Consider the following 16,457-nt stretch of genomic DNA (forward strand, 5'->3'; position numbering starts at 1 on the left):
TACCTAAAAAGTAAATTCAAACTATTCTATTGTGTTTGAATTCTTTGTATGTCCTTGAAATTTTGTACATTGTTTCCTATTTATTAGGGAGTTGAAGAAAATCTTCAGTAACCTCTAAACCATTACATCTAATTCATTCAATGTGCATACGAAGTATTTTAGTATCCATTCCCAATGAAGAGTACCAGACACTTACCTCTGTAAAAACATCATAATCCCCTTTCTCGCTGACATGTGTTCATTTGTCAAACGCTGTACAGGTTTATGGACACGAAGTCGACCTTTTTGAAATTTCGCTATGGACACGAAGTCGACCTGCGGCTAACTTTGATGTTGAAGGTGTTGTTAGAGTCACGCTAATCCGCCAGCGGGTGTTGTTTTAAGATTGTCGATAACTTGGGCGTGCAAAAGGCGTGAACATAGTTCACCCACGTAGTTCACACAAAATGTCATCAATGTCATAAATGTTATCATATGAGAGTGATGAACACATTTCATTCAATTTGGATATATATAAGGAAAGAACTTGAGGTAGTTTACAATCAGTTTCGAAATGGCAAATGCACAGTTGAATCAGCGATTTCTTGCTACATCTCGTGGTGGCAGATACCTGTGTGTTGGTGGCTTTATGTACCGTGTGAATAAGAGGAAGAGAGAATGGATATCTTGGAAGTGCACAGAAAAGAACTGTAACTCCACTGCGTCAACCGTCAATGACATAGTGACGAAGGTGAACGGCGTCCATAGTCATCCCAGTGTCGAAGTAGACATGAAGGTAAGCATTTTCTCAATGCCTAATATTAATATGTTACAAAGAAAAATACAAATGTAAAATATATATATCTGATCTGAACCATGTTTTGCATAATTTACATTTGATATTTGTTCACAGGTGAAGGAAACCCTTGATAACTTGAAAGTGAAAGCAGCATCCACTCTCGCCCCGATGCCTTCCCTTTATGAAGAAGAAATAGGCAGTTTAAGAAAAGGTTCCTGGACTGAGGACACCAAAGCCCTAGTTTCATCAATGCCGACATTTGATAGTAGCAGGAACCTCCTCTACCGTGCCAGAAGAGCCATCCTGCCTCGACTTCCCAGCAGACGAGACGACCTTGTCATCCCAGAAGATTTCCAGAAGACCGAATCTGGTGAGGATTTCCTCCTGGTCGACGATGGAACTGCAAAGCACATCCTCGGCTTTACTACATCCGACAACCTTCATCATCTAAGTGCGGCTGAGACGATCTTTGGCGATGGAACATTCTACGTGACACCTGGCATTTTTCACCAACTGTACACGATCCATGCCATGATTGATGGACACATGTTTCCCCTCGTGTTTTTCTTTTTACCAGATAAGAGAGAGGAAACATACACGAGAATGTTCAGACTTTTGTGCGATGCCTGCATGACGAGAGGCTATTCGATGGAACCGCAAAAGATTCAGGTAATACTACCATATAATAGATTTGTGAAAAATTTCTACACAGCAATTGAGAGTTATTTATAAAAGTACTTATTTATAAAATGAATTAAGAATCAACTTTGATTATCTTTCAGATGGACTATGAAATCGCTGCACGGAATGCCTCTGCAACTGTCTTCCCCCAAGCAGAATGGAAAGGTTGTTTTTTCCATTACACCCAGTGTATATGGAGGAAAACCCAACAGCATCAACTGCAGATGGCATACAGTGAAAATGACGAAATCAGGAGATTCATCAGGAGATGTGCTGTGCTGCCACTGATACCAGTCCACGAGGTATGTATTAAAATATGTGTAATAAGGATTTGCTAAATTACAATTACTAAAAACAATACGTAGATATATCATGCATGGTATTAATCAATTTTTTCTATATCTAAAGGTTGAGGAGCTGTGGCTGGACACATTATCAACCATGCCTGACGACCCACGTTGCCGAGACATCAGTGACTACATCACCAGCTACTGGATCGAGGGTGACCTTCATAGACCACAGTGGAACCACCATGATTCTGATGGCCCGCGCACCAACAACCATTTAGAAGGGTGGCACTCTCGTCTCAAGAGATTGGTGGGGAAGGCCCACCCCAATATCTTCGAAATGATCAAGTTTCTTGCAAAGGAGCAGACTCACACTGAAGTCCGCCTGTTACAGTTCGGCGGTGGCCAAAAACGTCCCTTGAAGAAAAAAAAGTACAGGGATTTGGAACGTCGCCTGGACGTCCTAAGACATAATCTTAGGAATGGCCTCATCAACACAAGAGATTTTGCAGATGCTGCATCTCACCTGCTTCATGTGGGATGATTTGGAATCAGAAATAAAATGGACGAAATATCATACTTTTCTCCTGTTGTCTGTGCTTTCAACCGCATAATCCCGGATTATCCCCTTGTGTAAACACTTGTCTTTTTTAATCCCCTGATAATGTCAAATGGACAGGACGTCGACCTTTTTTCTTACCTGAACCGTGACATTTCACCCAAAGGTCGACGTCCTGTGCAGACACCGCTGTACAAGCCTATGATAATGATTAGCAATTGCTATCAAAACACTGTAAATACTTCTTCTGATTGACACTAAAGGTAGCATCTCTCGTAAGAAAAGCTAATATTTGCTCAGTACTACTAAATTGGTTAAAATAATAGGTACAGTGCGATATTTTAAAGTACAACACACATGTGCGTCTCTTGCTGAATAAGCGGTGCTTTCTGTTGACGAATATATGTGGCTCTCACTGTGAGAAACTGCCAATTACCTGCAACATGAACACGTCACTCGCTGTGAGGAGCTGAGGCGAGAAAGACGTGACACAATGTAAACAAATGTGACAGCGGTCTGATTTCGGTTTGAGTCGACCGAAATAGCAAAACTTGTTACATCAAAGAACAATGTGGTGGATATTGTTGCCTTTGCTCTTACATAGTCTTAAAGATCACATATACTCTAGGGGGGTACAAATACATAAATCACTAACTGACATCGTTATAAATGAAACCCCATCATTAAAACTACTCACTTCGGTCTTTAATTAACTTAAATCGACCTTTTTTGACAACAGTGCACAATTCTCTCCCGCGAACGAAATTTCAACCAATCAGAGCGGGGCGTCTCTGTGACGTCATATGAGGAATAGATATGAGGGCCGATGCAGAATTCATCTACATTTCAGGGGTAAATTATCTTGTTTACAGGTTTGTATAAACCTGAAATCGTGACAACTGTTGTGGAAAATGAAAGCGATATGTTCTCACAATCTACTGTCATTTAATTTTGTCTCCTGCTTTGCCTAGTTTCCGAGTTACAACTTGTTTTCATAGACGATTCTGTCAAAATCGCTTGGTGTTGTTAGGCCTTATTTGTATAATGACTGATCCAAATTGATCCCATTTCTGTGGTTTTTTTACCTCGATATTTAATCATGTCATGTAAAAATCTGTTTGTAGTCTCGAAACAGTGTCGGCCCATAAGTTTTCACATGCAATACAGCAATTAATACTCCCTTGTTGTAACCCGTGTTAGGTGGTATAAACCTACACATGTTATTTGTCATCATTCACTTGATGGTCAGTTAATGTATTTATAACAGGTATAATTAATGGTAACACACTTAGATTACCCGACAAAGGTTCCCATTTGGCATTTCTTGTGTCTGGAGTAAATATTCAACATTATAAACATCGATCAAAGGATTAACCGATAACACGCTGATTGATTAATTACTTTTATTTTACACAGCTGATTTGTCAAAAGGTAGTGTTTATGTATGTAGATTTACTAATCTATACTGAATACACTCTGTCGTGTCGGTGTCTGCGTAAAAACAACGTCCTTCTTTCAAAGGATTAACCGGCAATGCATTGATTGATTGCCCATTACTGGCTAACTAAATTACTGTTTTTAAAGAAAGGCGGACATTATGCAATTAGTTGCCAGGTGTGCTATCTTGGGTGACCAATGAGACTATACACCAATATGAAATACCTGAAAAGATTTATCACTTTTTCGTATATTAAACTGTTAAAAGACACATCACTTGGAACAGCTGCAGATGAATGGCATATCACTCGTTTTTGTGGATATTGATGGATACATTTCTCGAACAAGGTAATAGCCTGACATTGTTCCTATAACTTTACTCTGTTTTAATTTTAATATTTGCATTTTGTTTTTATTCATTTGTCGTAGCATTCAACAGAATCATTGTTTTCGATGTGAATTGTAATGAGACAAACAACAGACACTAGGGTATGTATGCGAATTATGATTCACATTGGCAAACTATAAAATGTCTAGATATTACAATTCTGTTAAAGTATCAGCAGATCGTCTGCTTTTTATTCAGTTTCAAAATGCATACAAGTTTAAACTAATTAGGATTATAAGAGCAAATATAAAGACGTACATTGACTAGTATCTACATACTGGTGAGTGGATGTTAACCATGTGAATGTAGCAAGAAATTTATCGCGCAGTTTTGTGACTTCGACCCCCACCTCGCTTCCGTGGAAGAAATCGTTATGTTATAAGTTGTGTCATGCAAATTCCTTTTGGTTATGATTCAAATACATATTTAACTACGAGTAGAAAGTAGTTTTGATTTTCTAACTTGATGAAAACAAACCATAATCTCATTAATTCTAACAAACTTTAGCCCGTCACTTTACGATTTTCAAAAATGGCGGTGCCCTGTCGCGAACATCCGCCAGTCTGAGAATAATGCTATTTAGGTTTGTTTTCACCGAGTTACAAAATTAAAACTACTTTCTACTGGTAGTAAAATATGTATTTGATTGATGGCCAATAGGATTTTGCATGACATAGCTAATAACATAACAATTTCTCTCGTGGCAGCGAGGTGGGTGTCAATATAATACTACTTACAATATTATTGTTACTTCGACCACAACCTCACTTCCGAGGAAGAAATCGTTATGTTACAAGTTGTATCATGGAAAATCTTTATGGTCATCAATCATATACATATTTTACTACGACTAGTAAGTAGTTTTGATTCTTTAACTTCTGTGAAGCGATCTGAACACAAGTAAGATATCGTTTCAGGCTTCCACACGGCAACGCCGCCGCACTCACAAACATAACCCATTTAGCACGAACTTCTGCGGGGTCCTGTGGAAATCTGTGCATGGTGACACCATCGCCCGACCCTAGGAGCAATTGGCGACAAAGCAGCGATTGACGTATGTCGCCGTTGATGTCGAGAAATCATCAAAATGATGAGTGTGCTACACACTTTCTATACAACTAACTGAAAATGGTTCCTCATATGACGTCACTGCAGTGCTCTGGCGACAGAGTTACGTAACCTGTCTGTGGTTTCGTTGGCGGGCGAGAGTGAAGCAGGCGGCTTTTTGGCAACTTTAATCGCTCGGTATTAATTAACCACAAGTTTTTTAAGAATGAATTTGGTGTCCCGCATACGTCTAACCACAAATCTTTCATATGTAATGGTTAAAAGAGTAAAAAAAAAGAAAAGTTTATTTGTTCTTTAAATTTGTCACACATTTTAGGATGTTTTAGAGTTTCAAAAGTACGATCTGAAGGCTATAGTGCAAAATATTGGAGGAGTAATATTTTTGTATTCAAACAGAAATATAGTCAGTGTCAGCAGTTGCCTATCACGCAATATCAAAATATCGAAATTAATTCAAATGAGTATAATAATAATAATAATAATCTAATCAATTATAAATAATTACTTAATTGACCGACGTAACAGATTCATGTGATTTTAAGGCAGAACTAGGCAAACAAACACTATATACATATCACGGCAGAACAATCACTTGGTATTAACTTAGTTTGTTGGCTTCTGCTTTAAGATATCTTTTGTTTTTTAAATAATATATTAACTAATGAGATTATTCTGAAAGTGATTGCTAGAATCATAACTCATAATAAAGTACTTTATTTAAAAAAAGAATTGCTACGTTTGAAAAAAACAAAGGCTACGTTTTGGTCACACCCTGGTCAGGCATTATTCAGTCTTGGAACAGAATAACTTACAAAATTCTCATTTGACTATTCGTGTAACTGGAATGAATATTAAAACATATATTTAACCCAGATTTGATGTAATACTTCTAAGAAATCATCATCTTTTGAGGAGGTTACCAATATTTGAAGACTGAGCCAAAGTAGTGTTTATTAAGATGTTGGTTTTGGACAAATTTTTCAAGGTTTGTTGATGGTTATTTCGAAAATGAGCTTCATATTTAATTGCACACTGGTTTGCAGGTAGTGAAAGCTTCAGGACATTTTCATATGTGTTTTCTAAACTTTTGTTATGACTTTTACCAAATTGTTAATATCTCTGAAGAAAAAGCAGTACATTTGTATATTGTGTAACATTCTATTTCAATCCTAGTTAATTGTTTGGATACCTGTGATCCTTCTTTGTGTTATGGTGGTGTGACATACCTAAATGCTGGCAGTTCATGAAGTCCAGTACTGTGGCGGTTTGTAAATTAGAATTCTACAAAAAAAATATACACAGAAAAATAAATTTGAAAAAATTATTTAAAAAATGGATTTCCTTATATTCAGTGTCATTTTAGGATGTTGTTCAGATTTTGAAGAGGGAAATTTACTGGGTATTGCTGTAGATCAGCTGCTGAATATTGGCTTCTGGGTATGTCCAGGTACATCCATGGAAACATACTCACCTTTTCCATATTTCCAAATAAGATCAAATAGGTTATGCTGTGATTGATTTGTTAACATTAAGATATACAGACAAATAAGGTGGACGAAGTAGGAGAAGGGAAATATTTTTTCTTCTTTGTTCGTTAAAAGGTAGAAACCCATGTTTTCACGTTATTGATTTAACTAAATTTGAACAACAAATAAATAAAGGTGCCACATACGCGCAGTGTTGACAATCTATTTATAGATACCGAAACGATCTGCAACTTGAACATGTGGTTGTGTTCATGCTTTTTATAAAATATGATAGGTATTTTTGAGGAAACCCCCAAAAACATAATTCCATTACCCTTTCCCTGCTAATACCTTAGACGGACGTGAATTGCTAGATAGATTATTTAGTTGAAAGAAAATACGCTTCCCACTCTCAGCAGCTGGCCCAGATGATTTTTCATCGGGCATGTAACTCTTTTTCACTCGCCAATTAAAATCTGTCAACTAAATTATATTAAAAATAAAGTATGTATAACATTCCTCTTTAAATATCATTCACAAACGACGGATACCAAAGTACAACAAGCAGAATTCATCAACAACGTTCTCAATCACGTACTGTTTGCCGCCAGTAATGCCATTGTGATCATTCAGTGGTTGTCCCCCCTAACGTCAGAAACGAAGTGGGCGGGGTTCATCGGTCGGGACTGGATCGGTCTGTTGTGGATTGAAGACCACTGAAGAGTAGATCGCTGATCCCAGGAAAAACACAGAGCCCAAGTTGAAAGCAGAAGAGGAAGGGATCACCGATCCCGGCAGGCTCGCTGCCTGCATGCTGAAAGTGGTCGTATGATGGATCACTGATTCCAGGAAGATGGTCACTTATGCATTGAAGACTGTAGAAGAGTTGGCCAAACCTGGGAGATTCGCAGATCCTGGAAAAGTCGTTGAAGAAGGTGGGATCACTGATCCGGAGTGAGGACATGTTATTTTTGCTTTCCCTTTTTGACTGTCAGAAGAACTTTTCTTCAGCTGATCCTCACCCGCTGTGTGTAGACTGTCTAGGTTTGTGCTTGGACTAAGATGTGTGAGTTTTGTTCCCACCTTTATGATGATGACTTCACAGCCTACTGTAGGGTTGGTTCACAGCGGGTTGCTGATAGAGACAGAAAGAATGTTGAAGAAAATGGTCCACCTGCCCCAAGAAATCCCGGCAAGACAGGCTGTTTAAGAAGGCGCATAGGCTGTCACATTCATCTGATCAAGATAGTTCTCCGGATTCATATCTGAGGGAGAATTTACGGCGCCTTTTTCATCTGTCAGACCCTACCTCTAGTCCTCCAGAGACTAGACCGACAGTTGCTTGAAGAGTAGTCGTTGTATGCAGCTCTGCATATCTTCACCATAAACTGATTTCATCTCCTTGTGAATCTGTTGGGCAGTGCAACCCTTCAAGTGCAAAAACATGATAACACTGCATGCCTCAATCCTAATAGTAATGGTGGCTTTGTACACGTTGGTCCAACAGTGGGCCAACATTTGAAAAACTCTGCCTATATTTACTGATCTTATATCTCTTTCACAAAGTTAGTTCAATGTTGGCCCAACATTCTGAATAAAAGAGTGAGCACACGGCCAATTTTAGCCATGTTTTCGTATTAAGATTTTGTTGAAAGTTGAACTAATTACACAGAACAAATGAAAGAATCTATATTTCCCTGTCTTTCAACTATGATGCAGTGAATTTTACAGCCTTGTTTTCTGATTGAGTAGATAAAAGAATTAATTGACTTTTTTTTTTGGTAGCCTGTTTTAACCACTTTGATCAATCTTATCATTTCATTGTAAATTATTTGAATTTATTGTGTTTACTTTATTAACTTTATGTGTCTGTCAGTTACACTCCTGTTTCCATATACAGTGGAAGCTCTGGAAACTGGCAGCCCTCCAATCTGGCAGGCTCTCAATATCGGCACTAGAATTACGTCCCGGCAGAAGCTAGTCAATTCATGATCATTTACACACCCTCTAATCCGGCGTCAGTCTATTCCCTATTTCGGCACAACAAAGACCGCCCAATTAACTGTTTGTAAACTAATTAACGTTCTCTAAACCGGCATCCGGTATCTCAGCTCCCCTGTTGATTGGCTGATTGGCTGAATGTGTATTAACAGCGCAATGAATTACCATCAGATTAAGCTCATTAATGTTGCCTGATAAAAGGAGTATGGATAAGGATTAGGCAAATTAGTGAGTGACACGTGTCGCTTGTATTATAAATTATTGAAAACAGTAAATTTGACAAAATTAACACACTGACGCATGATTGGTTTTTGACTGCCCGTAGTAATAACATGCCCATTTCTGGCCCTATTTTGAAAGAGAAAGCTGAAAGGCATCAGATGGTTTGCTGGCACGTTGGAAGACTCAATACCGCATAAGACCCTATTCAAGAATTAATGATTAAAGAATATGATGACTATCAACACATTGTTCAGTCGTATCTTATGGCATATGGAAGATCATTCTCAGGTTGAAAAGGGGAAAGTTCTCTAAATTGAGATGCACTCTATTCCGGCATTCTTTGCCAGTTTAGAGGACTTCCACTGTACAACTCTCTCTATTATTCATCTATACAACCAATAATTGCCAGGCATCATCATACCAGATATATGTGTCACAGTTATATTTTGTTACACGTCATATCAAAATAAAAAATTGTTTTTATCGGCATTCTAGAAGTTGGTGAGTCAAATAAAACATAACGTTAAATACTATGTCTTTTACAATAGTTTTCATGTCTAAAATTATGATAACTGACAGTTTGATGATGGAAGTTAATTGTCAATGACAACTGTTAAGGGTGAAGCATCACTGTTTTCAGCGGCATCAAATGCTTAAATAGAGCCAGTCATGAAGGATTGGCTCCGGTATGCCAAAGATCAGCAAGGAATGCCAAAGATCAGCAAGGAATGCCAAAGATCAGCAAGGAGGTGAAAGGACAGACGAAAGACCAAAGAGAAGCATTTCGGGGGGATATACAATACTGTTCAAATAACAAAAATGAAAAAAAAAAATAGTTCACTTGATTAACTTGTTTTGTTGTTTATATGTTTCTGATTGCAGAGGTCAGGAAAGAGCTAAATGTTGAAACATGGTGGTGCCAACATAAGGCCAACTAAATCACTTCATTGGGCCAAGTATAGGCCATGGTTTAGTACAAAGGTCAAGAAAGAGCTAAATGTTGAAACACAGTGGTGCCAACATAAGGCCAACAAAATCACTATGTTGGGCCAAGTATGGGCCATGGTATAGTGTGAATTTCCATTTGCTGTCCCAACACTGAGCCACCATGATGGGCCACTGTGGAGCCAAGGAGCATATCCAAGTGGGCCCATCGTCAGTTTGACAACCATGGGCCAACCAAACCGGTTATTATGGGCCAACTATGGTCCAACATATCAATGCTATCTGGGATAGAGTTATGTGTCTTGGAGCGCTCTTTACGAATATCCCATGCACAACTTGTGATTGAAACCAGTTTGGCAAACACCGACAACAGTGCGTGTGACAGTTTTCGATATACAGAGCAATTGTTTACATTCCACATATAGCAAGTGTTCTCTGTTCGGAAGCTGTTTGCCTCGAAGTTTCAATTATTGATTTCAGGCAAGTCGTAAGGGATAATATGTCCTATATTGCATCAATAGGAAGCTAAAGTGAGTGCATATGCCCCGATATATATAATATAGGCCAAAATATTGAAAATGTGTGACATTGTGCCTTTAACAAACATGTATGAACATTCTTCAAAAATGTTTGTTTCATTCTTACAGAGGTCACCATGCCTCAGAAACTGACAATGGCATAACAATGTTATTCAAAAACCTGAATACTGACAAAACCTGATAAAATTTTCAAAGAAAGGAGCCATCCTTGAGAAGTTATATGTAAAGTTTAATGAAAAGGGCGTTACTATTTTTTTTGTAAAATGTAACAACAAACTTTTCCGTAATTATTTTCATCTTGTAACCTTGACCTTTGACCATTTCATGTCACACGCCAAGAGAATTTCAAACATGAAAGAAGTTGATGAAAAAATAGAAAAATAACTGCCTGTCAAGACTGTGGTCAAATTGACCGGTCTGCCAAGATTGTGTAACAAGTTTAGACAGAGCCATTATCCTGTGTTTGCTTGGGATGATGAACTAAAAGGACTGCTGCCTGTCTTATTGGTAGCTCCATACAGTAGCATTAAAAAGGCATAACAGAAAACAACAAAACATTTCAAAAATGGAAAGACTGATGGATTGATAGATGGAAAGATGTGGCACATACTCCTTGTAATTATATATGGAGTGTTTTATTACCTCATTGAATCTTTTACTGACCAGCAGGACATGAACAGCTTTGTTGCTCTTATCTGGTTTCATCCAGGCTTGACTCAACAGTTCTCTGAAATACATTCATATAAAAGAAAATCAGATGATACTTATGCAAAACATCTGAAAAATGATATCAAAGGGTCTCTATTCCCAAATAATTGTTGGCAGAACTACTGTATTTCACAACACCAACTTGAGTTAGAATCAAAACAATAATCTAAAATAACATGAAGAAAACTAGTTTCATTGAAGGGAAACACAACTCCAACTTTGCAAACATGGATTGATTTCTTCATGGAACAGAAATTTGCTTATTATGAACTTTAATTTCAACAGGTTTTACATGTGTTCTTGTTGTGCTGTATAACCAGGATATTTAGGATTGAAAACTTAAAATATATTTGGTAAATATTTAAGGAAAATTTGAAGTTCAGTTAAGAAGTGTCATTGTGCTTGGAAAGTGCATTGACCAGAGTAACCAGATTCATATCGATTCATTTCCTTTGCATACAACAAATCTAATAAGGGAGATGAGAGGAACGTGGATCGGGTGACTCATATACCATTTAGGTAATTACTGGTAATTAAGATACTAAGAATCAGAAAAGGGACACACGTAATGATTCGATTAAGCATCTTCTGGCGCCTGCCAGTCTGAAGTTTTATTCGGTTGAATGCTTCATGAATGATTTAAGCTCACTAATAAAGTACATTTATGATGGAAGAAATTGATGGTACCGATTAAGTCTTGGAAGAGAGGAAATGATTGTAGTTAGTGGTGCAGCTGGAATATGAGTCATTTGAAAAGGGACTAATGAAAGTAACTTATTAGTCAGATGGTTTATGAGTCATTTTTATATGGTGTAGGACAGTATTTCAGGGGGGAGGAGCCAAAAATTGTGATGAGAATATTTTGTTTGCTGACTGAGAGAGAGAGAGAGATTCTGGGCCCCACCGTTGACTTGAGAGGTTCTCTCTGTATATTGAGAGAATGGCTCAGATGAACTAGTAACTTTAGGAGTTGTACAAGAAACCAACAAGTTCTTCCATGAGATCTGTGAATCTGTGTTGTATGTAGACCAGGAATGCTAGGCAATATCTGAGGACCTGTGTGAAAGAATTCATTCCAAAATAAATGGACTTGAACAACATACTGGACTTATCTTTGACTATCCATCTTAGCTACATCATCCCCAGAACCAGAGTGGATAGACAGATTGCCTAGGGAGGAAGGGTATAACACCCAGACACCCTCTGGGTAACAGCTGTACAAAGTGACACCAATCGGAGGATCAAAGAAATGAGAAGCTGTTAATCAAAAGAGGGGGTATATAATAAAGAGGGGCAGTTAAACTGACTTGTTTTTGGTCATTAATTTATGCATACACGGCTTTTAGTGTGAAGCGATTGGTGAAAATGGTTTAAACATATTTTTATCCCTAGAGAATCTGGTTTGGTAAACAAGCAAAACTTTGCTTATATCAATACCTCACCAGTACATATATCATTTAAACAAAATACACAAGAACTGGATGCACAAAACGACAAATTAAATTATATATGTGCGTTGTAGGTGCTTATAAACCTTGAACTTGCAGCTACACTTCATTAATTGCTTGCATATAATTGTCTAGAATAATTTATCAAATCGTTTAGACTTAAAGATGTATTCATGCAGGGAATCTATTATGTTCTTATTTACATCATTGTTTGCCGGAGGTATTCCGTATAACACAGTTTGGAGATTGTGGCCATTTACATAGAAGTAGGTATTATTTCTAATAGCAGTGTATAACTTACATGTAAAAAGATAGAGAACAGTATCTTCATTGTGGTATCCACAAGCGCGTCCAGGGTTGTTAGAAATGTGTCTATTTACTTTATCCGCATTCAAATCACTACAGCCGAGCTTAAGTCAACAGTGTACAATCTGACAGAATCGTCTGCCATAATTTAGATCTAGATAATTATTTGATTCATCATTTTTAAGCAGAGATTTGGATTCACCGATTGAGTTAGCGAATACTAAGTTATCAGGTAGTGAATTCCAAATTTTAATTGTGTCAGGTAGGAACGACTTTTCATATATTTAAGTCCTACAATTTATTGTTTGTAACTTAAATTTATTACGGAGATTATATTGACTGTTTTCAGAGACAAATTTAGGGACAAGGTCACAGAGGTAGTCAAGTGCTAGATCGTTATTCATCTCTTAAAAATTTATAAGTTTAATGTCGCTTTTTTTCTTTTAATGGTTTAGACTTGTTTGGATATATAACCTACGATGACTAAAGTACTGTCGGAAATAGAAAAAAACTGTTTTGAGGCTGTTACTCTGTATCCCTAAAATTGACACAATTGCAAATAGCATATGTCGAAATAATTCATATTGGCCTAACTGGGCGTTCAGGGGGATGCGTAATAGGATATCCAGAAAAGCATGTTTACTCGTAAAATCAGGCGAAACTTAGAAAAAATACGAAAAGCTGCTGAAAACAATAGATCAGACTATAGATGGCAATTAGGTCGCTCAGCCAGGTATGACGACGGACCGTCGACTCACTTGACATGAAATGCACGTGCTGCCCACAGACACAAGGGGTCATCTCAGATATATTTTATGCTTTTTCATGTGTATTGAATATGTCTCTATTGATATATCTAATCGTAGCTAATGACTATATATCCCCAAGCCCTACCCCAACTACTGTCAGCAACACCCATCTCGGTGTTGCTTTTGAGATGACCCCTCCTACCTGTTTCTTTTTATAGTGATAGTGAGACTCAATGGTATCGATCTCCTTAATAGTTTCAATATTAAAGTTGTTGTTTTTTACGTCTGCTATAGTTTATAATAAAACTTAGTCTAATTTCATAATGGATATTCAAAAAGTGTCATTTGTTATACAATATCATCGCACACTAATTTGCATAAAGCCATGGTCTGCTCCAAATAAGTCGCTTCAGACTTTGAAAAAAACCACATTGCTCATTTCTGCACTAATCTCTCCTCAGTAAAATACTTCTTTAACATTTCCTATCTCCCTCCCACTGAGACTGTAGTTAGGCCGAACTTAGTTTAACAGATATTTCACATTTTCACATATTAACTACCTAAATTGTAGACATAAATGTGAAAAAACAGTTTCTTTCTATTTCCGACAGTACTATAGTGCCACAAACTGCACCGCATGTTGTACTAGGTGCATCTAGATGTAACCTTTCAAGAATAAGGGACTGATCTTTTGTACAATTATCGAAGATATGACAACAATCGTCAAATATCGGCATCACAAACGATTTGTACATGGTTTCTAGCGTTTTTCTGGACAGGCGATATTTAAAACTTCGGAGACAGTTTATCATGGGGCTAACTTTCTTAACAATATCTTCAAAATGACTTTTCCATCCACAATCACTCTGTAGAGTTATACCTAAGTGTTTATGACTTTCCACTTCTCATATCAGGGTTTTGTTCATGTTCAAGGTCGGAATCGTATCATTTTTATGTTTACAAGAAAAACTGATTGTTCCGGTTTTATCAGGGTTGAAGGTAACTTGTCTGCCCAGCTAGATATATGGTTTAAATCATCGTTCAGACAGGATGCGCGTGGCAGTATCGTGATCATCTACAATTACGTAAAGTGAGGTGTCGTCAGCAAGTAAACGTATGTGGCTTTTTATACCATCTACTAAATCATTTATGTATACAATAAAAAGTAAGGGTCCCAATACGGAAACTTGTGGGACGCCAGCAAGTACAGGTTTATAATCGGAGCTGTATCCATTAATAAGGGCTTTTTGTGATCTGTTTTGTAAATAACTTTCAAAGCAATTCAAAAGTGATCCACCGATGCAATAGTTTTTAAGTTTAGAAATGATGCCCTTGTGCCATACCTTATCAAATGCCTTACTAATGTCACAAAAAACAGCTCTGACCTCTTTACCTTCATCAAGTCCTTTCGCTATAAAATCATACAAATAAGTTAATTGGTTAGTGGTGGAGTCGCTGGCATAAAACCTGATTGTAAATTGGTTAAAATATCATTGTCTCTAAAGTAATTAAATACATGTTTAAAAACACATTTTTCTAAAACTTAAGACAAACAGCTCGTAAGTGTGACTGGTCTGTAATTGGTACAATTATTTACACTGTTCTTTTTATGGAGAGGCATGACTGACGCTTCCTTCCAGATGGCTGGAAACGTGAATTTCCGAAGAGACAAGTTAGATAATTTTGTTAATAGAGGAGCTATGACTTTCAGAAATCTGTTTCCTATTACATCTTGTCCTGTAGCTTTTGATGGATTGAAAGAGAGGAGAATATCTTGAACTTCATCAAGTGTGACAACATTTAGTGAGTCTGTAGTAAGTTCAAAATGACATTGGGGAGGTCGTAAATCTGGATTTTCTATTGTAGACTGACTTACAAAGAAATCATTTAAAACATTTGCAATGTCTTGGGGGTCGTCGTAGATAATGTCATTTCATATGATTGTGGTGGAAAATAGTTACTTTCAGACTTTTTGTTAACATATTGTTTTACTAAACGCCACCATGTTTTTGTACCCACCAAGGAATTTATCCTATCATCTATTTTTGAATCACATTTTCTTTTAGAATCGCATATTAAGTTGAGAACTTTGTTTCTGACTCATCGGAAATTAGCCCAATCAGAACGACAGTTTCGATGTTTAGCTTTTTTATGAAAACGGTTTCGCTTCCGCATTGCAGAACAGATTTCGCTATTCATCCATAAGGGATCTTTAGCTCTAACATTGACCAGTCTGTTTGGTGTACTGATGTTTGATATGTACCATATTTTTGTCCGTTAGGATTTCTACTGCAGTGTCAATATTACCAGAGGAAAATATTTCTTTTTCATCAAATTCGTTAAGATGTCTTTGAAAACACTCTTTATTCATAGATTTAAAATCGTACATGACTCTTTTAATTACAGCATCAGTCTTGGTAATTTTATCTTTTTATCGTTAATCGAATTGGACAATGATCGCTGCATATGGGATCGAGTACGCCTGAGCTAAGCACGCTATTTTCATGGGTAACAAAAATCAAATCAATTAAAGTGCTAGAGCTGTGCGTAATTCGTGTTGGTGCATTTATAATCTGGTTTACCCCATACAAACGTTTTAGCGTTTCAATTTTAATGTTGCTTTCTTTTGAATATCTATGTTAAAGTCACCGGCAATAACAGTAAACATGTTTAAATTGATCGCCATATCAATTGATTGATCAATCAAATCCCAGTATTGTTCACTTTTGTCAGCGCGCGGTAAAACGTACCAATGAGATAATTTCTAGTTTTGCATTTTATTTTTACCCATAATGCTTCAAGACCCACAATGTCTAAAGCTTCCATACTCTCTATACATAAGTATTGCTTAACATAAATGGCCGGCACCCGTGAA

The 16,457-nt window shown here is 37.2% G+C and overlaps 1 protein-coding gene across 1 annotated transcript in view; it reads right to left on the bottom strand.

Annotated features, from left to right (window-relative positions):
- Positions 1 to 16,457, bottom strand: part of LOC124284672 (ras-specific guanine nucleotide-releasing factor 1-like) — a 1,084,942-nt gene that overhangs the window by 197,269 nt on the left and 871,216 nt on the right. Inside the window, exon 21 of the mRNA XM_046720776.1 lies at positions 11,014 to 11,098. Coding sequence (XP_046576732.1) covers positions 11,014 to 11,098 — 85 coding nt within the window. The remainder of the gene's footprint in view (positions 1 to 11,013; positions 11,099 to 16,457) is intronic.

Source organism: Haliotis rubra, unplaced genomic scaffold (assembly GCF_003918875.1).
Source record: "Haliotis rubra isolate DU_JTF1 unplaced genomic scaffold, ASM391887v1 Scf341, whole genome shotgun sequence".
NCBI lineage: Eukaryota > Metazoa > Mollusca > Gastropoda > Lepetellida > Haliotidae > Haliotis > Haliotis rubra.